At 49.9% G+C, this 25418-nt stretch overlaps 2 protein-coding genes across 5 annotated transcripts in view; one reads left to right on the top strand and one right to left on the bottom strand.

Moving 5' to 3' along the window:
- Nucleotides 1-554: 554 nt before the first annotated feature.
- On the bottom strand, nucleotides 555-24041 carry SZRD1 (SUZ RNA binding domain containing 1). 4 transcript variants are annotated; one of them, XM_037500337.2, is made up of 4 exons: nucleotides 23953-24041; nucleotides 7051-7100; nucleotides 5122-5376; nucleotides 555-3677 (listed from the first exon to the last, which is right to left on the bottom strand). In XM_037500337.2, exons 1-4 carry the CDS (start codon nucleotides 24001-24003, stop codon nucleotides 3575-3577), a joined length of 459 nt encoding a protein of 152 aa, XP_037356234.1. In that variant the 5' UTR covers nucleotides 24004-24041; the 3' UTR covers nucleotides 555-3574. The 4 variants fall into 4 exon arrangements, with proteins under 4 accessions (XP_037356234.1, XP_054547552.1, XP_054547553.1 ...); XM_054691577.1 differs by lacking the exon at nucleotides 23953-24041 and adding an exon at nucleotides 22700-23205; XM_054691578.1 differs by lacking the exon at nucleotides 23953-24041 and adding an exon at nucleotides 22700-23205 and having other exon boundaries at nucleotides 5122-5373.
- FBXO42 (F-box protein 42) overlaps nucleotides 23026-25418 on the top strand; it is a 71192-nt gene continuing 68799 nt past the window's right edge. Inside the window, exon 1 of the mRNA XM_037500334.2 lies at nucleotides 23026-23162. The gene's annotated coding sequence lies outside the window, so the exon portion shown is untranslated. The remainder of the gene's footprint in view (nucleotides 23163-25418) is intronic.

The raw sequence follows: 25418 nt of genomic DNA, 5'->3' as shown, positions 1-25418 counted from the left end.
CAGCCTCTGCCTGGTGCCGGGGAAGGCCCCCCAGATTCCCACCCCTCTAGGGGCTCTGAGTGCGGGACCCCAGCCTCCCTGCGGCTGGGGAGCTCCTGAAGCAAGACTCATCTCAAACCCCTCCCTGCCCAGGATGGGGGCTCCCGGTAGAGGTGGCCCTGGTGCCAAGTCTTGACCTGTGCACTCAAAGCATGGGTGAGTTTCTCTCTGGAGTAGGAACCCCTCCAGGGCAGCAATTCTCTCTCTCCCCACTTGCTCAAAGGGAGTGGTGATCACAAGGGAAGTTCTGGGGTAAAGACCTTGCCTGAGAGGGGCAGACACAGCGCAGAGGTCTCCGCCATGCTCTCACCATAAAGCCTCCAGGACCCAGGGGTACTCTCTTCTTGGAGCTTAAGGGTGTGGGTCCTTGTCCCCCCAACCCGCACACCACCTTGGCCCTACTTCTCTAACAGAGAGAGAGCACCTCCCTGGGACTGAGCAGAGGTAGCCCCCCAGCAGTCAAACAAGCAGCCACAAGAGTTAGGAGGTCAGGGACTGAAATAAGGACAAGGCTCTGACAAGTTTAAAACATGTATTTAAAATACAATTTATAAAATGCTTAATCTGCCGACTCAGGAGCCCGCGGTGCGGGGTAGGGTGGGCAGCTGCCCGCCAGACCAGCAGAGCAGACTGCAGGGGTGCGGCCCTCCCTCCCATGCCCTCTGTTCAGACACCCAAGGGGCCCATGTGCACCCATAGGATCACACAGCCGGAAAACAGGACCCCAGAGGTTTCCAGAATCTCTGCTTACTAGGGAGGCTGGGGGCAACCCTGCCGGCCCATCCCTGAGCAGAGCATCCCCAGATGGGGCAGAGCAGGGTATGGCTGGGCTGGTCAGGGCAGAGCGGGGCAGTGGGCTCTGGAAGGGGCTGATGGTAGCAGATAGGGTGTTGCCTCCTGCCTGCAGGTGGGGAGCACCCTGATTGAGTGGGCTGAGAAGGGTTGGTAACCAGGTCCGGACCCCCAGCTCCTTTGGTTATAGGCTGACATCAGAATAGTGGCTCATGGGAAGCGGTTAGCTGGAAGGTCTGAGGCCTGGCTCACGGGGTCAGGGAGGAGCTGGGGGAAGGGGACAGTACCATGAAGGCAGATAAAGGGGCAGCAGCCTCAGGTTTCTGCCCTCCATCCCCCTGGGGGTTTCCAAGCCAAAGCCTGCAGCTTACTTTAAAAAAAAAAAAAAAAAAAGCGCACTTAAGGAAAGTTACAGACAACTACTGAAAAACACACACACACAAAAAGAAAAACCACACACACACACACACACACACACACAATGCAAACCGTTCTCCCACCTTCCCTCCCACCTCCCCCAACACAATACAGTTTCCTGTTTTCATTTCTTTTATTTTGCCTGCCGCCTCCATCGGGGAGGCTAGGGTGTGACTGCTGGTGGGTGATGACAGGCACACGGCGGGCAGAGCCCCATCTTTGGCTGCAGGGCGGTGGAAACACCAACCCCGCTACATCCTCACTCCAGACACCCATCAGCCAGCCTTCCCTTCGCTCCCACTAGAGGGGGGGCAAGAACAGGTGGTCCCAATGGCTGAGCTATCAGCACCTCTGGCCTTCCCACCTGGCCTACCTCGCGCCCTTCTCAACTGCAAGGAGTCTCGCTTCCGGCCAGAAACCACTGTTCGGTGAGGGACAGATCTATACATTTAGAATGCAGAGACTTGGTCAGGGCAGGGGACTAGAGTGACAGCAGCCAGCCTCTCCCTTGCCCCCTCCTGGAGGTCATTCCCCCTAGGACAACGTGTGGGGACAACTCCACACCCTGTGGGTTCCCAACGACTGAAGCTCCGTTCCAGCTCTGCTCGCAGAGTTTCCTGGGTTCGCACAGTCAAAGGCTGTGCCGTGGACTAGTCGCTCGCTCCACTGGCAGCTGCCCTTCCTCCCACAGGGAAGATGTAATGGGACATGGCTTGTCGGGCCTGGCCTTCCTTCCCATGGGGCGAGGCTGAGGGCCAGGCAAACCAAAGGTGAGGGAGCCTGCAAACCCTAGCTTGCCCCTGGGCCACTGGGAGCTGCTATAGTTACAAAACGTCACACCAACCACTCCAAAATCCACCATTGAGTGGGGAGGCTGGCTGGCTGAGGGATAAGGCGCAGTGCAACGGAAGAGTCCAGAAAGTCTGGGAGGCCCCAGATTGTACACACACAGAGCTGCTCTGTGTGGCTGCCCTTGTAGCCTCTTCGCCTCCAGGAGGCAAAGCAAACTGCAGGCTCCAGGGACAGAGGGGAAACGGCCTTCATTCCAGGGCCTCGCTCTGGAAAAAGGGGTGAAGGGCAGCCTAGGCCTATGGGGAAATCAGTCTGTCGCCACCAATCCTTGCAACACACAAGCTTTTCTTCTCCCTCATGTATTCAGAATGGTCTGCTCCCACGGGAGTGATTTCACAAAGGAAATGTACCAGGAATAATGACCACGCACCCTTGAGAGTCCACGCCCCGCTGGAGTGGGAGGTCCAGCCACCTTCTGGCCACATGAGGCAGAAGGCTCCGCCTCCTGGAACCAGACTCACGGTTTCCCTTGTGCTGACAGCAAAATACTGAACATATCCCGCATCCCTGACTTCTCAGCCCAGGAGTGCGGTCTCACTCCCTGCCCTCTTCTAGAAGTAGCAAGCCTGGCTGGTAGGGAACTACCCTGAGGGGTATGGGAAGGGAAATCTGTTCACTTTCCCTATCTCCCAAAAATACTAGAGGTGGGGTTGGCACCCTCCCCAGGCTCTTGGAGCCCACAGAGCTAGCCCAGTCTCCAGGTAGAGCCAAGATGTCCTGGGCCTGAGCTGGGAGAGGGAGATATAGGCATGGGGTGCTCATCTGTCCTGGGGGCTGCAAAGCCCCGCCCCTTTTTTGGGCGGCAGTGGGACTACAGAAGCTAAGCTCACCAAAATCCTATTGGTTAATGTTTCTCGTGAATTTCCCAGAAACATTTTTAAGTAGGCTATCAAACTACCCTTTCTCAATTAAAAATTCATTAAACTGCTAAAACCCCTCCCATGCACTTTTTCTTGCAAATCAGATATTTCTATAAACAAACAAAAATAGGAAGGAAAAAAAAAAAGAAAGGATATTTTCAAATGGAACTTGCTTCTAAGTGATGAAGACATGCACTTGGGGGTGGGTGGGTGGGAGTTCTCATTTGTGTTTTGAAATCCCAAATTAATGAGCATGATAAACTGTTATTGCTGGCACTGGCTTTACCCCAAGTGGCCAAGTGGCACTGCCTGACTCTCTACTCTGAGTCCTAGGTGGGTCCCCCCAACCCTCCCCTAACCCCCACCCTTTCCCTTTCCATTGACTTGGGACAGCCCTTGTAGACGTGCCAATCACAGTAGGAAGGGGGGGAAGGGGGGAGGTCACAGTGCATGGGGTTCAAGGTCACAGTGGGCGGAGCAAAGGGGATCACAGTGCAAGTAAGTCAGGTCGTTCCCTCTGCTCAAGTCCAGCTGTCAGCCACGGCAGTGCGACCCGTGGCGGACGACCCAGGAGGCGTGATGGTGGCAGCGGCGGCATCCTTTCTCGTCCGCGTTTATCTGCGCTGTTTGAAGCCTTGCGACCCATCAGGACCCAAAGGCTGTCTGATCACATTGTTGGGCTGCCTGCTGTCTTCGGGTTGGGAGATCCTGGTTGGCCTGAGAAAGATCAGAGGGAGGCCTGAGAAAGAATACAGATGTCTCCAAGTCGTAAAACCAACCGCCACTGCAACCCAGGGCAGAAGCCAGGGCAGCTACCAACCGACTCTGGCCGCCCCCACCAGCTGCTGCTTTGGCGAGAAGAGTCAGGGCACCTTCACGCTGCGGGGGCCACTGTGGGCCGGGGTCCTCATTCACCCTCAGCTCCGCCAGCGGCTCGCCACCCAGAGGCAGGGCCCACGAGTGCTCCCTCCACAGCCATGGGCACAGACTCGCCAGCATCAGCCCAAGGTGAAGACCCCGAACTAAGCTCCACGGAATAACAGGGGACTTGCCTTGCTGCCCTTCCACTTCGCTCCAAACCATGTGACTGGTGCTGACTCACAGTGCTATGGAAGATGGAAAGAAAAAGGACCTTCCCCGCTCTGCCAAGCAAAGACTTGGAGGTCAGATGATGGATGCCCATCAAAAGAGGAAGGGAAAAACACCCTGAACTCAGCAAAAAGATACTGGCTACCAGAGGGACTAGGGGAGGGGGTGGTAGGGATGGGGGAGGGAAGCAGAAGGATTATGGGGTGGTGTGGTGGAGGGAAAAAGAAATTACAGAAAAAAAGTAGAGAAGGACAGAAAGGAAGAACACAGATTAGCTCTTCAAGTCCCAGCACATCAAGCCCAAGGGGAACCCTCAAAGTTAGAAAAGGGCTTTGAAACAGTTTTACCAGAAGATGACAAACTTTTATAATACAGCCGCTAGGACTTCGGAGGAAAACAGTGTCAGGAACAAAAAAATTTTAGAAAATATATAAACGCATCACAGTGGGCTATTGTGAGGCCAGAAGGTAACATCTGAGCACAGAGCTGGCCCTCTTCCTTGTGCCGGGCAAGGGTCCGCTCATTACTGCATGCCTCGACGAGGCAGGTGCTACCACTGGACCTTTTCAGATTAGGCTATGAAGGCACAAGAGTTAAGGAGCAGCGATGGGCTCAAACTGCAGCAGGTTTTGACTCAAAGTGCACACCTTTAAACCTTTATTTAAGGGGGGCTCCCTGGTGGCATAGGAGCTAAGTCTCAGTGCTATCACGCTCTCACCACTGCGCCCAGCCGAGGGTTGACCCACATGGTGCAGACCTCTCGTCTTGCCCACTGCACCCCTCAGCAGTGGATTTCAGTAGGTCCTCCTGTTCTGCTCCCCACTCTGTTTCTGGTGGATCCTCTCAGCCCCTGCACCTCGGGCCTACACCCCAGTTCTTCTATGCATAAATAAATCTAAACCTTTATTTAAAAGGTTAAATACTGCCCCCTAGTGCCTGCAAAGGCCAAACCACAACCTCCTCAAAGCTTTCAGAGCCACTGGGAATGCAGTAGAGAGAAGCAGACCGGACCCTGCACCTCACAACTCCCCACAGACTCTCCTCAAGGCAGCCCCCCGCCAGCTGCACTCACCTGTCGAGGATAGGTTTTTCCTGCTCCTCCTCGGGGCTGGCGCTGCCCAGGATCCGCTTCCGGGCTTCAGCGTACTCTGCCTCTCGCTGTGCTAGGGACTTGACAGGAAGGGCTGGCCTGCTGGTGGAGTTGGGGCTGCTGACCACACCGTTGCTGGTAGGCCTCTTGAGGATGCGGATCTGTGGAGGGGGCCCCGTGGGAAGGCTATCGTCCTGAATCACAATGGGCACTTTGGGAGGAGATTTGGATTTCCTGCTGACAAAGAGCAAACATGGCTTTACAAGTCCTACCCTTGACCAGATGTCCCATCCATGCCCCACATCCACCTCTTGTCACCCCTCTCCCCCTTGCTAACTCTAGTTATTATTCTCTGGTCTCTGACCAGTCATCAAAACCCTCACTCCTCAAGAAGAGTTTTTCTCAAGAGAGCAACCTTGCCACAAGCTCACGCAAGCCACAGGTCTGCTCCTCAGACCTAACAACCCCCAGCAAAGTGGGCTGGAAAACCACCTCATTCTGGGATTTCCACTGTTTGGCCTCTGTGGCAAAACACTTCATGTCCAGAATCCAGTGACTTCGTTAAAACCCAGCTTCCCTATACAGACCAGAGTTTAATAATAGGCTGACCCCTGAGCTTGTGGGTCAGCGAAGTGTTCCCTCCCATCAAGGCCTTCCACCACACGTGCTCAAACCAGTCAATGCTACCGAGGAGCCAGCTCCACCATCACTGCCTGGCATCAAGACAGGATTTACCAAACTGCCTCAGTCTCTGAGGGAGTGACCCATGCCTCCCAGAGACGAGCAACACCAGACAACAGGATCACCCCTTCAAAAGAGCTTCCGAGCAGACACACCTCCATCACCAGGGCTCTCCAGTATGTTGCACACGGCGGGGCTCAGGCGAGGGACGGCCCTAGAAACAGTGCTTGGCAATGTTCAGAGAAGCAGCATTGTCCAAGGCTGGTGGGTTTGCACATCGGGTGATGCGTCCACAGGAGGAGAACAGAGAAGAGCCACAGGAGAACGGGTGTAGGCAGGAGTGACCATCCCTTGACAGCCGTGAAGACCCGCCTCACAGCAGTCAACCAGCTTGTCTTCAGAACCAAATAGGCCCACAGGAGCCAGTTTTCACAGCCTTGGTTGCTGGGAGAGGCAGGGCCTACAGGAACTCAGCTGCTGTCAGGGTGGACTGGAACCAGTCCTGGGCAGGACAAGATTGGCATGGCAAGGGGGCTGGAGCCAGGTTTGTGTAGTTGCTGAGGCGAGCAGACAGACAAGGAGCCAGCAATCTGATCAAAGAGGCAGGGAGCCAGAAAAGCTAGCGTGCGGGCAGGGCACCCCAGAGCTCTCTCCCTACCAGCTGCCTGTCCCCATGGGGAGCCGACATGTTACATAAGCCCACAGACTGCCAGAGTCAACTTTTACCTACTGTGGAAACCCATGTCCCTCCGCTGCCTGGGTGGGAAACAAAGCTATTTTTAAAGGTCTTTCAAGAATTTCCTAGAATCCTTTTTTCCAGGACACCCCCAAAATGCCCAAGCCACCAAGTCATGGAGGGCCCAGAAAACTCCTCTGTCCAACCTCCTTGTGCCACAAATAAAGAAACTGATGTCCTAAGAGGGAAACAACTTGTGCCACACCTCAGAGCAATCAGGAGCAGCACCAGGCCTAGAATCCAAATCTTCTGACATGTCACTGCCCCCCTTTCCATCCAACCACCTAACACAGGGTGTTAGGCAGGAAGCAGGTGCAACACCCCAGTCTCTCTCCCAAAGCCTCAGGTCACCAAGTGCTGGTCTCCGCCTTGGAGGGACGGCTCACTGCCCCAGGGCCTGACCTGCTCAACCTAATGGCCAGCTGGCGCTACCACTGACTGCGCAGCTCTCGAGCGGCGAGAGCAGGAGACCTCAGACCAGACAGCAGCCTTACCTCTCCTTTTGTGTGATCTTCAGTTTTTTTTCCAACCGTCTGTCTATTTCCTAGAGGAAAAAAATGTATATAAAAAGTGGAAAAAAATCTCTCTCAAATAAAAACTTAACGCCTTTATTTTCGGAGCTAAGGGCAGTGTTCTCTCTCTGGCCAGGGACGTGACCGTGTCCTTCAAGGTAAGGAAGTGGACCTGCCTTTACGATACTCTGGGGCCGGGGACCTGACTGCCTTGCGGGTTCCTCTCCCTCCATTCCCAGGGCCGCGGGGACAGTTCGAGACCTCACCATCACCAGCTGGTTCATTGCATTGCCTCCAACTAGCCTCTGGATCTCCAAATTGCCTGGCAGAACCACTCCAGTCACGGTCCTAAACTAAGTCTGACAGCAATCCTTCAAGTCCAAGCCCCCAGCGCGACTTGCCCATTCCTTCCTTTACCTTCGCGCTCTGCTTTGCACGGCAGCCCCGCCTGCACGCTGTTCCACTTGCCAGCCAAGCCCTCTCCCGCAAGCTCCCATTTAACCGATAGAGCCCAGCCTGGATGTCCACCTCCTCCGTGGTGTTCCCTGACCCCTCACACGGTTAGTGCCTGCTCCTCAGAGATAAGTGCTCGCTTTCACATTCCTTCGTGAGCACTTATTTTAGAGTCTACTTTTTACTGGTATGAGCTGAACTCTCTGACAAGCACCCAGCAAAAGGCTTAAGACTAGAGCAGAAGTGCAACAGCTAGGGAACCAGATGGCAGTGCGAGCCCCTAGGCCCTCAGCTCCCGGATGCCATGATGCCAGCACACACTCATGTGCAGAGTGTCCACACACCCACGGGGGAAGGCGGGGCACAGAGCAAATGCCAAACATGGCTTTCCTGCTGCTGTTCTTTAGAAAACATCCCACTCACTCAAGTGGTCTTAGCAAGGGCAAGACCAACTAGCTGCTGGAGCAGGAAATAAACTATGCAAAATTATTTATTTCTCTGAAGAGAAGATCAGCTGAGAACAGTGGTTCTTAGCTAGGGAGGATCTTGACCCCCAAGGGGACACTCGGCAAGGTCTGGAAACTTCTGGTTGTGATTACCAGAAGGTAGGTGCTACCAGAACCTACTGGGTAGAGTTGGAGGTGCTGCTAAAAACCCTGCACTGCCCAGAATAAGTCTCTGCAACTAAACTATCTAGTCCCAAATGTCAGCAGTCCTGAGGCTGAGAAGCTCTGACTGATGAGATATACAGGGTTTCCACTACTTACAAAACGTTAAGCACTACCCTTTTGAAGTGATCGTTTTGCCTTAAAATCTACAGTTCAGTATTAATAAAGTCTTGCCATCTTTCTTTTAGTTGATGTTCCCTAGGGCATGTGCTTCTCTGTCTTTTCCTGCTCACCTTTCATGTCCCTATTTTTGTCTTTTATGAACACTATGAAGCTAGACAAAGACATGAAACTAGATTTAAATCCAGTCTGACACTCATTCTGATTGGTGCTGAGCTGTGTTTAAAGTTTTTGCTTTTATGGAAGACCCAACATATAGTTAGGTGAGCAAAACAGACTGTATTATGAGGGTACCTGGAGAACAGTGGTTCTCAGCTAGGGAGGATCTTGACCCCCAAGGGGACACTTGGTAAGGTCTGGAAACTTCTGGTTGTGATTACCAGACTGTATTATGCAAAACAGACTGTATTATGAGGGTACCTGGAGGGGCTAGGAAGTCACTACAACAAAAGCCTTTCACTCCTGGTTGGAACATGCATGGGTGGTGCCCAATGACTGTTTAATGACTAACGGGGAAAAGGTGCAGTGAATGACCCGGATATTTGCTTGTTTCCTGAGAATGACAGACACTCAAGATAAGCTATGCTCATAGCATAATCTGTGTCAGAACTGTAATTCCTCGAAATTCTTTTGATTAATACCAGTGTTATTGTCTGGATTAATGCTTGTCTTGCACTCGTCTAACTTTCATTACCTTTTATGGGCTTTTCACAAATAACATATGGTTATAAACTTCCACACTGTAATTTTGCTCCAATCTGAGAATCAGACCACCACCTATTCAAGTTTCCCCATTAAGAAGGCCAACTGGGGTTTAGATCCCTTCAAACAAACTCAGACCAAATGTCTCCACAGGCCAGGCCAGTCCCAGGCTCCTCCCCACTCAGGAGCACTGTGTGGAGGGTGGGCTGCGAGCACCTAGCACATGCCCGCCTGCAGACAGGCAGCTGGGTCTCGGCTGGCAGTGCAAGGGCTGCTATTTTCGGAGAAGCCGAGTTCAAGATTTCAATGCGAAAGCTCTGAATTTTTAAACTTTATTACATGAACGCATGCTTTCACATCACTGTGCGTGCCTTGAAACATAAAGTTAAACAGGCCTAACACAGTAGCTGATTTATTCTTTTAACCTGTGGTAAAGTACACATGAGGTGGCTGATCATCCACGGTTCCTCTTGGGAGCACACACTACTCCTTTCTTAGGGTCTTAGGGTAGACAGGAGATCTGCTCAATGCCAACAAGTGGGGTCTGGGTAGAGAAAAGGCCTTCAAGAGGGCAACAGGCTGTGTCTGAGAATGTGCCTCTGTCGCAAACTAGAACATGAACATGAGCATAGTTGGCATTAATACAAAACTACTGGCTTTAAAAAATAATGCCTTACATCAATATAACGCTTTATGGCTGTCCACACACTCCCAGATGCTCATTTTCTGCTCACCCCAACCCTGTCTGATAGACAAAGTTGCTTTTTTCCCTCTTGTCAGATGAGGGTCACCGGACTCAGGTAGGGGAGGGGACTTAGCCAAGGTCACAAAGAAGTAACTCACACACAGTGGTAGTAGGACCAAAGCCTTTTGAGGTCGTACCCCATGAGGCTAACATGCCAACAGCTCAACTCCCTGAAATGCTTGTAAAGGCATTAGATGTTGACCCTCTCCTCCTCATCTCCCCTGAACCCCACACTGCTCCCAGAAGTCCCAATAATTAACATTCCCATCAAACCCCACTGCACCAGGCAGGATGACTTATCAGAGGAGAAACTCTTCCATCAGATTAGAGTGGGCTAGAAACCCAACAGCTTAGCTGGAAAGTTGATCCTGGGCACCTCCAGATGGTCAGCTGGATACCAGCAAGCTCAGGGCCGTCCAAGCAGGAGACGGCGGGCCTGCCAGCAGCTGGAGAGGACACTGCAGCTCGCTCTGGAGTCCGTCCAGGCAGCGTGAGTCAGTCCATTCTCTCCTTGGACAGGGCCTTACAACCAATCTACTCTCAGACTCATGTTCTGATGAGCTGGATCAAATCAAAACTTTCCTACAGGGTGTTGTGCTACAAGGAGAATGTGCACTTCCTCCAGAGATGCAACAGCCCAGTGGAATTAAACAGGTCTTAAAAGTGCTGTTGGCGGAAGCATCTCGATGTGGGCCTAAACAAGGAACCATATCACCTAAGGCACCTTCTTTTTACAAGGATGCACAAGCCCTGGTCCAAAGCCGAGGCCCAACCTCCATGGCGAGTAAAAGCAGCCTACGAGCTCACAGACACTGCCTCTGCTCTGAATGAGGAAGGGTCACCAGGGCAGGAGCAAACTTCAGCACATAAGCTCAGCAGAGGCAAGACACTAAAGAGTCTGCTCTCCTATGGAATCTCCTGGAAAGGTTCTTTACTTTTTATCAAGTGGCACTGAGAAGACATCAAAAAAAAAAAACACACTCTATGCTCTCCTAAGTGGGGTGGCCTCCTCTCTCTGGGTCAAAATCCCATGCAAGAGACCAGCAGTTACCAAGCACATGTCTCCCTTGCTCTGTGAGGCTACACCTCCATAAAAACAAGGCACACAGCTCTTGGTCTGAGAAAACAAGCAAATCCAGGAGGGTGGACGCAGATGTCATGAGAAGCACAGTGGGAAGCAAGTGGTTCTGGACAGGGATGGTCCTTTATGGCCTGTGGAGAGGCCCCAGCCACAAGGTGAATGAAATCAGATGTCAACGTCTGCAAATTCAACTCACCGAGGAGGAAGCACTGCTGCACTGACTGCCGATGCCCTTCCCTTGAGATCGTTATGCTTGCGTGTGCCTGCGGCAAACAGCTGGGGATGGAAGCACACAGGCGAAGAGGAGGAAAGGGGACACCGCAACTAGCCCAGTGTGACACCGCAACTAGCCCAGTGTGACACACAGGCCCGGTCTCCAAAAAGAACCAAGGAGACAAAGAGGACAGGAATGTATCTGCAAGGGGAGGAGGGTGACGACAGGTTCACTCCTGTAACTAAGAGGCGGACAAGAAAAGAAAACAGGAGGTGAGAAGGGGAGAGGTGAGGAAGAAAGGCCCAGGAGAGAAATAAGCAGGCTATTCGCGGTTTTGGCGCAAAGCACAGCAAGGACAGCATCATGACCGCCGTACTGTCTTGGATCTGAACAGACTATTGGTGGCCTGGGGATGGTGAAGCCTGGTAGACTGACTCAAACTGTCCACACACAAGAGAGTGAATACACCCAGACCCTCATCGGTTACACTGCAGGGACAAGAGGAGGGTGTCTCGCCCATGCTGGTGTCCACCTCCTGCTGCTGCTTCCCAGGGGCTTTCCCCCAGCTGCCAAAGCAGCAAACTGTCCCTCCCACTCCACCACTGCACCCACTCTCATAACCAGACTCCGAGCACCAATACAACTTGTAAGAATCCCAATCATCACGGATTAAAAGAAGGTCAGAGAGGAGCTCCTGGTTCCTGGTTCCGAGTTAGGAAAGACCCTACTTTTATTTATTTATTTTTTAAATCATTTCATCTCATTTTATTTATTTATTTTTAAAAGATTTATTTATTTATTTATACAAGCACTGGGTACAGTCAGAAGTGTGGGAGGGTGAGAGGATTCACCAGAGCCAGAGCGGGGAGCAGAACAGGCAGCAGGACCGAAGTACACTGCTGAGGGGAGCAGCGGGCACGGCAGGAGAGGTCTGCGCGCCATGTGGGACCCTCGCCAGCATCCGTGGATCGAACCAGTGCTGCAGCAGCTGCGGGCAGCTTCGCAGCCCAGCGCTCAACCGCTGCGCCACTGGGGAGGCCCCAAAGTTTCCATTTCTAAAGATGACATTTTCTGACTTTCTTCTCAAATTCAAGGTATAATGATTGACTTTGGGCTCCCTGTGAACCACTACACGCGTGGCTCGGCTTGTGCAGTTACCCCAAGTGGAGGAGTTTGCATCTGCAAGCGGACAGTTAGTAGGACCAGGAGAAGAGGCAGGAACCCTGCAAATGCTAGCGTCTCTCTCAGACCGGAGCCTGACAGGTCTTTTTTTTTTTTTTTTTTCTGAAAGATTTATTTTTATACAAGAACTGGGGTACAGGTCAGAAGCGTGGGAGAGTGAGAGGATTCACCAGAGACTGAGCGGGGAACAGCGGGCGAGGCAGGAGAGGTCTGCTATGCCACGTGGGATTCTCCCTGGCCAGCTGGGATCCAACCTGCGCTGCAGAGGCTGCGGACAGCTCCACAGTGCTGCGCTCAACCTGCTGCGCCACCGGGGAGGCCCCTGACAGGTCCTGATGAACACAAGAATGCCATTTTAGAAAAAAAGCAAAGAGAGAAAGATGCCGCGAAGGAGTAGACAGTAGGACTACCTTTCAACATGTTCTGACCCCGCATCGCCGTCACAGCAGCCAGCGCCATGCTGGGCCTAGTATCTTTCAGTCTTGGGCAGGGTGTTGGCACCCACTCCCCTGGCTACGAGGTCGTCTGTGTCAGGGTATCCTGCGACAGCAGTCTCCCCAGCAAGGCATCTGGGTTTCCCATACCACATGGAATTCTGACTCTTCCCATATGGGCCCCAAAGTCACTCAAGAGTAAAGCAAAGAATTCACAGGCAGCAGTAGCAAAATCTGGAAACTGCTGTATAAAAAGGTTTATATGTGTTTGGATGCATCACCGGCCATTTCAGGTTCAGAAGTACACTAGCCACAGAGACTTCTCCAAACAACATTCATATCACTCTCTGTGATCCCTGCCTTCTTCTTCTGCCTCGGTGGTCTGGCAGGGACTGTCCCCCCACAATAGGGTTTCCTGTCTCCAATGCATCTGCTCATTCCTCCTCTGGCTCACCATGGAAGGAAGTCCCCAAAGCCCTATCCCCCCAGGTGTGGTTCTCCAGTGATGCTTCAGGATCACTGTCAGGTTCAAATAATTAATGTGACTCCTGGGCAAACACGATAGGGTAAATGCACACACACACGTGTGCATGCACAGCAAATGCCAGGATTCAGAAGCTGGGAGACAACAAACTGGGGGAGGGTACACATCCAAGCCATGAATTCATCATTGTCCTTTTAATACAGATTTAGGTAATTGGCTTAAAGGTTCCACTTCCCACAAAACATTCCTCCTTCCTCTGCTACTCCCACTGCAAGGAAAAACATTCCACTTTAATTAAGTGGGTCACTGAGGGCACAGGATATAGTTCTAAAATTCCCTCCTAGAGGAAGTCTATGCTTTGTTAATGTATATCAAAGCCCATTTTCTTTTTGCTACACTGTTTTAAAAGCAAACTGCTGTTGATAAGCACTTATGAACAACTGCTTTAAAACAGGAGAGGTGCTAGGTCCTGGAGACCCAGAGATGAGGAAGGCCCTCCTGAGAACAGGAGAGCCCAGGCAGGGGGAGAAGATAGCTCAGAACAATGCAGATGTGATGCAGTGGCTATGCAGTTGGAAGGAGAAACAGAACGGGAGCAATCCTGCCGCAAGAAGTCAGGGAAAGCTGCAGAGATTTAAAGAACTACAGTTTCAAGAAGAGAACAAGGTGCATAAAAAAAAAAGCTGGCAGAAAGATGAAAATACATACACAGAAAAAAAGCGTAAGAGAAAAGAAGGGACCCAAAATAACAGACTTCCTAAACTGAGAAGTGTTTAGTATAAGAAAGTTCTCTTACACTGAACCCATCTTTTTCAATTGTTGTCTGGAAAACCATCTGAGATTACCTCAGCTGCAGTCAGCAATGGTTTTTTATTAATTAGCTGGTCTCAATACTCAAAAAAAAGCTGCTACAGACAATTAGTTCCTAGGGCCAGCAAAATATGAAGAACTTGAAGACACCAGAACCCCACAAAGAACTTTGGAGTGCTATGAGTGAAGACCAAACAGTTCCCTCTTGCTTATAAGAGGAAATGCCTCCTGCTTTCTTTCCCAAGTTCACGGCAGCTTTCAGGATCTGGCCACATTGCCCAGGAACAGGCAATCCTTCGGGCACACACTCCTCTGAGCTGGCCCTAGCTGCGCCATCCCATACAGTGGCCAACACCGAAAGTGGACGGTGAGCACCTGCCACGTGGTCAGGCAGAACCAAGGCATGCTACGCTCTAAGTGCCAGACACACAGATTTCCCAGACTTAGTACAAGAAGAGTGTAAGGTATCTCGTTAACATGATGTTTTCAACACTGATTACATGTTGGCATGACATAATTTCAGATATTGGGTTAAGCTAAAAATGTTGAAGTTTTCAATCCAGAAGAGGGCCTGCACCAGAACCTGACTATGCTGACAGAACTCAGACTTCCAGCCTCCGGAATGGTGAGAAATAAATTGTTTAAACTGTTTATGAGGCAAAAAATATATATATTAAAATTAACTCCACCTGTTTTATACTTTTTAAAATATGACTTCTAATAAAGTTTAGATGACATGTGTGGCTGGCATGCACTGCTTACTTGCACTACACTGCTTTAATATTAGTGTATCTCTCGCATAACGGATGGATCCCTGTTGATTTCTCAGTAACTAGCAGTTGAGTACCTTAGGACCCAAGGCCCTTGCTGTTTATGGGCAAAAGCTACTCTGGTGGGTCCTAGTTGTCTCACAGGCACAACAGCAACTAGCACTTACCTATTGTCCAATGTATGCTCTGAGTAACATCTGCCGCCTCACTTCATCCCAGCTCTCTAAGCCCGACTGTCCACTGAAACCATTCTTGTCAAAGTCGCCAATGACCTTCACTGATGCCAAATTCAGTAACAGTTCCAAATCTTTATTTCAGTCAACCACTCAGCAGCATCCATTACTCAAAGCTCCTTCCTTAAACCATCTTCTTTACTTGACCTCCCAGACACCATTCTCCTGGTCTCCTTCTACCTCTCTGGTGGCTGCTTCTCACGTTTTGCATTTGACTTCTATAACAGGGCAGGCTCTTCTTCCCTTCCTGTCCCCTTCAGGCTGGAGAATCTGCACCTCTCTTCTTCTGTAGCTGTGACAGCAGACTAAGTCATCGCGTCTACGTCCACCGTTGTATAAACATTGATATATAACTGGCGACTAAACACACCCACTTGGATTTCAAAAGCTACCTCGACCTATCATGTTAAAAACCAAAATCTTGATCCTACCCACTCCCCCCACGCCAGCTTCTCCCACCTTCCGAGTATCCACCTCATCTCAGCAAGTCCAGTCGTCTAATGGCTCAGGCCTCTGCTCAACACTCTCTCCACCCAGAGTTCCTAAAGCTCCCTATTTCAAGGTGCCATCCACCACAGGTTACTAGCCTTTTTCTGGATCTGGCCCTAACTTCATCTACCACTTTCCCCTTCATCCACTCCCACCACATTGGTTCCCACTGTTCTTGAGAGAAAACAAGCATGATCCAGCTTCAAGGCCTCTGCTTGGAATGCGCCCCCCCAACCCCCACAGCTGGCTCCCTCTCTTCCTTCAGGTCTCTCTGACCATTTTTTACAAAATGGCCCCTAATCTGTTTTATTTGTCTTCTTGTGTGTATTTTACTTTATTTTATCATTATGTACTGTCCATTTTTTCTCCACATGAAAGTAAGCTTTATGCGAGCAGGAACTTCATTCACTGCAATTGTCTGGAGGCATAAAATAGTATGCAACACATGAATTAATGAACAATCCCACTAAGCAGTATTTTAGAGCTGTTTACCCCACCTTATAGAGAGGTTATGTATGTCTTTTTATGTAATGTAACCACGTTTTCGAAGCTAGCATGGGGTGGGGCCGGAAGGTGAACTGGGTCTCTGCAGAAAGGCACTACCTATATTCAGAACAGGAGCTCAGGCCGCCTTGGGTGTCTTACCAGCGGTGGTGGCAGCAGCCTTCTCCACGTGCCTGCCACAGTATGTGCAAAGAAGGCTCTAGGTGCTTCTCTGCCACCTCCAAGTGTCACCGCCGCCCCTGGACTGTACAGCAGCCTTGCTACATGCTCAGTGCTAAAGTGAAAGGACTGAACCCTAAGCCTCAAGGAGGAAGCAAGAAGGCTCAAAAGAGTGGCTGCTGGGGGCGCAGGAGGTCCAAGGGAGGATACAGGCTGATAGGGAACACCAACCTGCCCGCAGCCCAGGTGAGTGCCAGCCCAAGGTTTGTGAGGAGAGACCAGAGCAGTACAGACCACCACGTCAGGGCTGAGTCCCAGGGTACTGATCTTAAATCTCAGTAGAAGTACCCAAAGCAAATAATTCTGCAGCAGAGAACAGGCCCAGCCACTTAGATTTAAGGCCTAGGAAACATCACCACCCTGGGGACAAAGTATTGTTCTGCTCTGAGTGCTCTTCAGTGGGCTCCCCAGCGGAGGGTACCCCTCAGTCCTTTACCTTGAAGGAGCAGAGAGGAGTCTGGGGTGGAAGTTGAGGTGGTGAGCCCTTATCCCTGGAATAAAAGGGGGTAGAGTCTAGCCAGCTCCTCTTTCTTCACGTTCCTTGCTGCTTCTCCCTTTCAGTTTCACATATTACTAAGCAAAACAACTCACAGAAGAGACATTTTATTAGAAAGAGGCCCCTCAGCCAGTCTTAGGAGCTCAGCACTGTCACCGGACAGAGGCCACACTGGCAGGACTGGAGAGCCAGGGCAACAGCGCTCTCTGCTCCAACACCCACTTCTGAGAGACGCTTTATTAAAACGTTCATTTAGCTCTCCCCACCAGTCAAAGCAGATCTTTAAATCCAATTTTACAAATGAGGAAGATGAAGCTGTGAGAAGAAAGATGAAGCTGTGAAGATAGCAATCTACTCAGAAGTCAACCCAGCACTTAAACACAGGTCCCTGACTTCCGCTGCCGTGGGTGAAGGTGGCAAGGCCTGTCTCTCAAAGGGGATGCTGGACGCACGAACTGGGAAATGGAACAAAGTCACTATTAGCACCCCCACACCAGGGTTCAGTCATGCACCCAAGGGTGCTGGTACCAAAGGCCAGTTAGAACCATGACACAAGGCAAGACCAAAGCAATAAAATAACTGGTTAAAGCAGGCAGGGCAACCTCAGGTAACACAACAGGTGGTTTGGGGACTGCGTAGAGTAGCCAAGACCCAGGCAAAAGCCTTCACACTCAATATTTAAAAAGTGATGTGCACCCCCTAAAGAATCTAGAGGCTGAATACGCGAGGGTCCTATGAGACTGGAGTGGCTACATTTCTCAAGACAGCGGAGCAGAAATACTTTCTTTACTTGGCCAGATGTTGAACAGTCATTTCCCATTTACGATCAAGAGGGCAACCCGCCTCTCCCAGTCGTGGTCTCAGTATTACAAGTGGCAGCGACACTGTCCTTTTGGGTCCCGGGCTCCTCAGAGACAACCTACAGGTCAGTCCCAGGTGAAAGCAGTGACAATACTTTAAAGGAACTGGCAACTAAGTACCCTAAAGTACATAACTAGTTAACTATCTGCTGAAACAAAGGTAAACAAGCTATCAAAAAAAAAAAAAAGGTCCCTAAGTGCGTGGGCTGAGAATGCCAATTGTCTGGGCTAGATGGCACATGTGATTTCCTCTTCTGGAAGCTGGGGATAGTGCTAGCTTCATCTTTCTAGGTCACAGAGACGGAGTGAGGCAATGAATGTGAAATGGACTCCCCCCTGCTGACGTTAGGAAGCCCTTCCAAAAAGGAGGTGTGCAATTTGGGAGCTGGAAGGCTTAGGGCAGTGCCCACCCACCAGTGAGACATGCAACTAGTAGCAGAAACAGAATGGACAGCTGGAGCCAAGAAAACTGGAGGACGATGGCTGGAAATGTGACTCTCAGGGTCTATGCAGAGTGGTGACAGTCCTGACCTTTCCAGACTCGTCACAACCGCCCCGCACAATTTCATCTAAGGATCACATCACAGCCCCCGAAGATGCAACTTTAACTGCACATATTTATTATTCCTTTTAGAAAGGAATGACTGTAATTTCCTGCATCCATTTTATAAGGGAAAAAGTTCAAAGGGGGGGGGTAGACTTTCTGAGAGGGGCATTTTTAAATGTCTTACCATTGGGGGATAAGATTCTCTGTTGGGATTTGTTGGTAATTTGTGTGGCGGTTCATCTCCCATCAACATCTTGCATAGAGCTGGATGTTAAAGAAGGTTGCTTGGCAGAAGCTTATACAGCTAAAACTGTTCGGGAAAAGAAACCTCTGTGGTTACTACTTTTAAAAAATCATTTCATGGGCCTCCCTGGTGGCGCAGGCAGTTGAGCGCTGCGCTGTGAAGCTGTCCACAGCCTCTGCAGCGCAGGTTTGATCCCGGCCGCCGGCGAGAGTCCCACATGGCACAGCAGACCTCTCCAGTCTCGCCCGCTACTCCTCTCAGCAGTGTTTCGTCAGTCTGCCTGTTCTGTTCCCCGCTCTGTCTCTGGTGGGTCCTCTCGCCCTCCCACACGTCTGGCCTGTACCCCAGCTCTTGTATAAAAATAAATAAATCTTAAAAAAAAAATCATTTCATTCTGTATTTTGGCCATAGGTTTATGTATCTACACTCAACCTTCTTACAGAAAACCAGGTCAGTAACTGTCCTGAGGAAAAAGCACATCATCCTGGGGGAGAGAACACACTCCACCAAATACTGAGAGACCGGCGCACATTGGAAAGAACAGGGCTGGCCCAAGAACGTCTGCGTCTTCAGATCTCACCAACAGTGACTTTTCTCTGGCAGGATTTTACCAAAAGCTTTTAGAAAGATACATTAAGCTCTCTTCTGTTGTAGAAGGAAACGCAAGAGGCTTGTGATTGCCTGGTTTTCCAGCTCTCGGCAACCATGGCAGCTCTCTTGAAAGTCCAGAGCACGCTGGGAACAGGCCTCCCATCAACCTCAATGAAAAGAGCTGAGAAGTTACTGGTGAAAAGCTCATTATCCTCCTTTCTTTGAAACCACAGTGAAACAGATCTTTTTCCAGAGTCCCAGGGACAGACTGCTCAGCATAATCATGCCTAAACTGGCCAACTGCTTTGCAGACGCACTCTGAGACATCCTAGTTCCTAGCCTCCACCTCCCCCCAAAAGACCAGGAATAGCTTAGAAAGGGCCCCGTCAGGAACAGCACACTTGTATTTGTGCTTTTTGATACAGATATAAGGAAACCAGCATCGGGTAGTCCTGAAATAACTACCTGTCATTTGCCCACCACCCACAGCCAACTATACACATTGCACAATGACAGCAGTTACAGGAAGCGCTGAGGACCCCAAAGTGAGGTGTGGCAGCCACGGTTCAGGGAGGACAGTTAGAGAAAGGCAAGTAAATCAAAGCTCTTATCTCTTAAATTAAAATCTAATTATGTCATTCCTCTGCTAAAAAAATTCCCACAAAGCTCTCCTCTGCCTCCAGGACAAAGTCCAAGCTCCACAGCACGGAGTCCGAGGAGGCCCCTGCATACCTCTCGGGCCTCATCTCTTTCCACTCAGTGCTGCCAACCCCCTACCCTCCAGCCAGAAGCAAATACTTGCAGCTCTTCCAATGCTGCATACTCTTTTTCTTGCTGCCTCCTACCCTGTGCTGGCAAATACCTACCTCCCCTTGGCCCCCCTTCCTTTCCCTGACTTCCCACCACTCAAGACAGCTGGTCCTTCAAACCTTAATTTCGGCATCACCTCCTGTATACGGCTACCACTGACCCCAGACCCCCTCTATACCTCTTCCAAAGAAAATGCTGTCTTGGCGGGGCTGGCTCCTCCACTGGGCTGTGCCCAGTGCCTGGTGCACAGTAGGTGACAGTCAATGTTTACTGACACCTTCCTAGAGACACAAACACCAGTAATGCTTAGAGGACTGATTCGGTGAGGATACAAAGTAAACATGACTTTGAATTCCTCATCCAGAAGACCAAGTTGTTGTTCTTACTTCTTCCCCACTAGCTACATAACCTGCCCTTGTGAAAAAGAAAAAAAGATAACTTTTGATATGCAAAGAGTTACCTCCTGCCTTCCCCTAGGATTTGATTAGTTCATTATCAACAAAACAGACCATGCCATAACTTTTCTTTCTTTGTTTTTTTATCTGAACAAGTGAGTGTAAAACCTCAAATCATCAGAAATTGAGCCAATTGTTGATCTGACTACTTATGGGGCACAAAGTTATCTTCTAATTGCAAAATGCTCTGTCTCTTGACATGTGCTTGAGACAAAGGACACAATTCAGAATTTGAATGAACATTAATTCAATTTTACATTTTCATTTCTCTCAAAGCAATGTATTCCCCGTGCCACCCAACCCCCCCTTGTCCCAAGGTAGAGAACTTTTAAAGAAGCATTTCCTTAATGGAAGGTAAATTACATTTCTTGAACTGTCCACAGAGGACATAGCTCCTTGGGAGGAAACAGGTGAGGAATAATTTTATATGAGATAAATATTCACCTATTCTAATTAAAAGAAAAAAGCAGCCTATTTGAGGTATTTCTCAAAGTCAGCCTTCCCCTGAACGATACAAGAGGAATCAATATTGAGTAGTGTGCTGAAATATGCAAGAAAACAGGGACCTTAGAAGTACTGACACGTAAGAATTCTAGCATGATGTTAAAATGTTTTTGTTCTATCAGAGGACAGGATCACCAAAAGCTTCTACTTCCAAGGATTAGAACTGTTTCTGGATTATATAAAGTCGGAATGTTCACTTTAAGAATGAATCGAGGGCCTCCCCAGTGGCGCAGCGGTTGAGCGCTGGGTTGCGAAGCTGCCCGCAGCCTCTGCGGCGCCGGTTCGATCCCCGGCTGCTTCCCGGCCACCAGAGGAGGGTCCCACATGGCGCGCAGACCTCTCCTGCCGCCCGCTGCTCCCCTCAGCAGTGTGCTTCGGTCCTTCTGCCTGCTCTGCTCCCCGCTCTGGCTCTGGTGAATTCTCTCACCCTCCCGCGCTTCTGACTGTACCCAGTGCATGTGTAAACAAAACAAACAAACAAATAAAAAAAAAAAAAAAAAAACCATGCCTCTATAAAAAAAAAAAAAAAAAAAAAAAAAGAATGAATCGATTCCCATTCCCTAGTCTTTTCTCCAGTTTTTTCTCTTTTGCAAAGGGGGAAAAGATGATGGTCTAACACTCATTACCGTGTATCAGCTGTAAACAGGGTAACCTGAAGATGCTGATAAGACTTTTACATAGGCATCTGCCGACATCTGAAAGACACATAGTCGATTGGTTTCCCAGCAAAGTGAACCTAGAACTTCATCCTCTCCCAGTTCCCATCTTTCAAAAGTGCACATTTACAAAACTCTTGTAAAATTTAGAAAAGTCAAATTCAAGAGTCTTTAAATATAAGTCTGGAGGAGACATATTAAAAATGAAAGTTAAGGGGCCTCCCGTGGTGGCGCAGCGGTTGAGCGCTGGGCTGCGAAGCTGCCTGCAGCCTCTGCAGCGCCAGTTCGATCCCCGGCCACCCGGCGAGAGTCCCACAAGGCGCACAGACCTCTCCTGCAGCGCACGCTGCTCCCCTCAGCAGTGTATTTCAGTCAGTCTGCCTGTTCTTGTTCCCCGCTCTGGCTTTGGTGAAACCTCTCACCCTCCTGCGCTTCTGACTGTCCCCAGAGCTTGTATAAATAAATAATCTTTGAAAAAATAAAATAAAATAAAAAAATAAAAAATGAAAGTTAATGTTCAACTCCCCAAATTTCCACAGGTTGCCAGGGAGGGAAGCAGCAAAATGCTAGAGAAAGAACCCAGCTTTGGAGTCAAACAGGAGTGAGTCAAATCCCAGCTTTGCCACTTATTCCCCACTTATCTGTGTGACCCAGAACAAGATAGTTTAACCCCTTAGACCTCAGTTTCCTTGTTTTATGTAAAAGGTGGATAATGGCTCAGCCAGTTATTTCAATGGGTCAATTAAATTTAAAAAATCTACAAGGGAACTTGCATTTTGGCAGTTACTGCTCATGACAGCGAGGTAAGATTTGGGGTCCATACCTGTTCCTGGCATTTTTAAACGGTTTTACTAAATTAAAGGATGGTAGAAAGAACACTGGACAAACATTAGAATAAGCTAAGTTATAGCCTACATCTCTGGGTTTATACAGCTGTAAAATGCAGGACAGGGCTAGCTGATATGGAAGTGACTTACCCATTCTGAAAAAACTAAAAAAGCAACCCCTAGTTTCTGAATCATACATTCATTTTTGTTCTTTTCATTTTCTTCTTACTTCTTTGGCATGAGAAACTCAAGTCCCTTCGAAAATGGGTGAGGAAAAACAAAGATCAAAATGCTCAAGAAACAGTACTTCAGTCACATTCAAAACGCAGGCCAAGTTTTTTCGGGTGGCACGAGGGGTGTCTGAATGATTCACTCAGGTACGCCTCTACTGGAAATTTTGCATTCTCTGCTACAAAGTCACTGCTAAACACACTGCCTAGCACATAGCAGACACTCAAAAATGTCTGCTGAATGAATAAATATCCAGCTGACACCTGTTGCTGCCTATAAAATCTTCAAACTGCTCTCCTTACCCTCAAAGTCAAAATCCAAGAAAGATGGCAGGCACACAGGAACTGCACTAAATACCTTCTGAGCGAGTTCTTCAAATTCTCAATTGTGCTAAGGAAAACATGAAAACCGTGAAAGACATGCTGAACCACCGGGAAAAAACCCTCAAAGCCAAATCTCTGCATTCCTGTAGAGATAGACCCACTTCTGTCAGGATTAATTCCTTGGCGTCTTCCAGCGCCGACAAACACTCCCCCGAAGGCGCTCGGGGAAGGCAAACCCAACTCTTCTGCCTCGGTACCCTCGGCTCTGCACGCCCTACTCCTCCCCAGACACAGCACACACACGAGCGCCGGGAGGCCAAGAGCCATCTCATCTTCGCAAGGCTCGCCACAGAACCACGACCCCTAAAAAGACCACCTTAATCACGAACCTCATAGACCTGGCTGTTCGGCTTGGGACAGACTTTTCCTACCGCTGCTGGAGGTAAACCAGACCCCAAAGCCAGTCGATGGTCCTTTCCCCCTCCCCTTCCAGGAATGCGGCTACTTTACATATCGCACCCCTCCCCCCTCGACCCCGACGAACACACCCCGAGACCCGCCCCCGGGGCTCAGATCGTTGGGTGGGTCCCCGGGGAGAGGGGCTCCCCGAGGGGCTCTGGGTACTTCTGCTGGGGTCCCCCGGAGACCGCCCGCGCCGGGCTCGGAGTAAAACTGCGAGAAAAATCCCCAGCCCGGCCCACCGTGGCGGATGGCGCAGAGCGGTGGGGGATTTTAGCAGAGTGTAGGGCCCCAGAGACCCCAACGTCCCCTCCAGCTCTCCCGCGGGGCCGGGCATGCCGCCCCGGCCGGCGCAACTTCGCCCCCCCCCCCCCGCTCCCCGACTTGGGGTGTCGCCCATCGGAGCACATGAACTTTAAAATGGTGCCTCGGGCGGGAGAGTCCGACGTGAAAGGAAGGGTCACGGGGGCCCGGGGCGAGCAAGCGGGCCTGGGGGCCAAGAAAGGAGACCTCGGGCGGCGGGTGGGGTGCCCCGGTGACGCGCACGTCAGGGGAAGGGAGGGAGGCGCACCGGGCAAAGGTGGAGGGAGAAATGGAACGCGGCCCCTTTAAGAGGCCTTCACGGCGTTCACGGATCGGGGGCCTCTCCTCCACCTCCGGCCCGGAGTGTGGGGCCCTTCCTCGGGGAGAACCATCCCCAGACCTGCTCCCCGAAGGCTCCCCTCTCGCCAGGTCCCGCCCGGCCCTGCCCCGGGGCGGCGGCTCCTCCTTACCCCGCTGTCTGCCGCCTCCTCCCAGCTCTCAGCGACCTCCTCATCTTCCATCTTACTCGCCGCTTTCCCTCCTCCCCCCCACCCCTCCTCGCGCCTGCGCCCTGAAGCGCGCCTCCGTCGCGGGCGCCCGCACGCAAGGCTTTACTCAATGGACCCCGCCCACTGTCGAGTCCGGAAGTGGAGAGAGGCCCTGGCCCTTAAGCGTAGAGGAGGCCATCTTTGAAGAGGGCAGAAGAATTAGAAAGTTGCCATTTTTCTTAAGGGTAAAGTGTTATTTCTCTTACTGAATGGGAGGAAGTCCGTGTGAAGTCATCCTTTTGAGTACGGAAAGTGTGTTCTTTGGAACCATCTTTTCTAAGGTCAGGCAATTACGGAGAACTTTTTTTTAAGTAACTGAAGTTTTCAAGATTCTGAAAACCTCTGTATCTCAACAAAAGATGAGAAATAGCCTCTAATGCGCAAACATTATTTATGTTAGGGTGAAAATGATCACAGTATTTACTACTTACAAAGATATTCCAAGCATCTATGAACACCACTTTATTTCCTTGATCGTGAGGTAAAAATGTTACCATTAGTGAACAGTTTTTGCACTTGAGCTGGACAACTGAAGTTCTCGTGAGTCTTTATCGACGGATAAATATATTAGCATTAACTGAGAAACTTACTTATTTGCCTTCCTAAACAGTGTTCCTTTTTGATTTTTCCTCTCCAATACACAAGTGTCTTGGGCTCCAGACACTTCCAACTTGAACAACTGTATGATCTTATGTAAGTTACTTAAAGTTTCTGTGCCTCAGTGTTCCCAATAATGAAGAAAGATAATAGCTATTACAAAGGTAGGTTATAAGGATTAAGCGAATTGCTATGCTGAAAATCGTGAAACAGTGGTTGGCCCATAAGAGTTCAAAGGATTTGCTATTATTTTGGGATGTCTTGCCTAAATTAAAAGATTTATAATTCTCACCTCTCTAATCCTTACTTCCCCAAAACACAAAAAGAGGGGGAAAAGCAAACACCATGTGCTTTTATTCTCATGGGCATGTTCAATATTAAAAGCATGTCATTTGTAGTGTTGCATTTGGCTGCTATAATCAAGTTACCTGACCAAATGTGGGTTTTTTCCCCTCAAATTTTTGGCATGCCATTATTTTTTCTAAAGTAACAGTTTCCTGGAATTTTGAAATTTGTATCCCTAATTATTATTATAAATGTAGGCATGCGTTAAATATTACGTCTTTAGGAAGTAAAGTGATATGCTTACCAATTCTCTGACTTCCTGTCCTATAGATCATCTCTAGGTCTGTCCACAGTCCACTGTTTGTATCTATACGCGCATGTGAAAACCACTCACTGGACACTAAAGGCTTCCAAAGTTGTTTTCCAGCCCTGAGATATCCTGGTGTCTCCAATTCATAGTTAGGTTTTTAATTGGCATCTCCACATGGATCTTTCACTGGCCGCTC

This window comes from Talpa occidentalis, unplaced genomic scaffold (assembly GCF_014898055.3).
Source record: "Talpa occidentalis isolate TD23 unplaced genomic scaffold, MPIMG_talOcc4v2.1 talOcc4.9, whole genome shotgun sequence".
NCBI lineage: Eukaryota > Metazoa > Chordata > Mammalia > Eulipotyphla > Talpidae > Talpa > Talpa occidentalis.
Note: the sequence above shows the minus strand (reverse complement) of the source record. Positions and strands in the feature narration are given on the sequence as shown.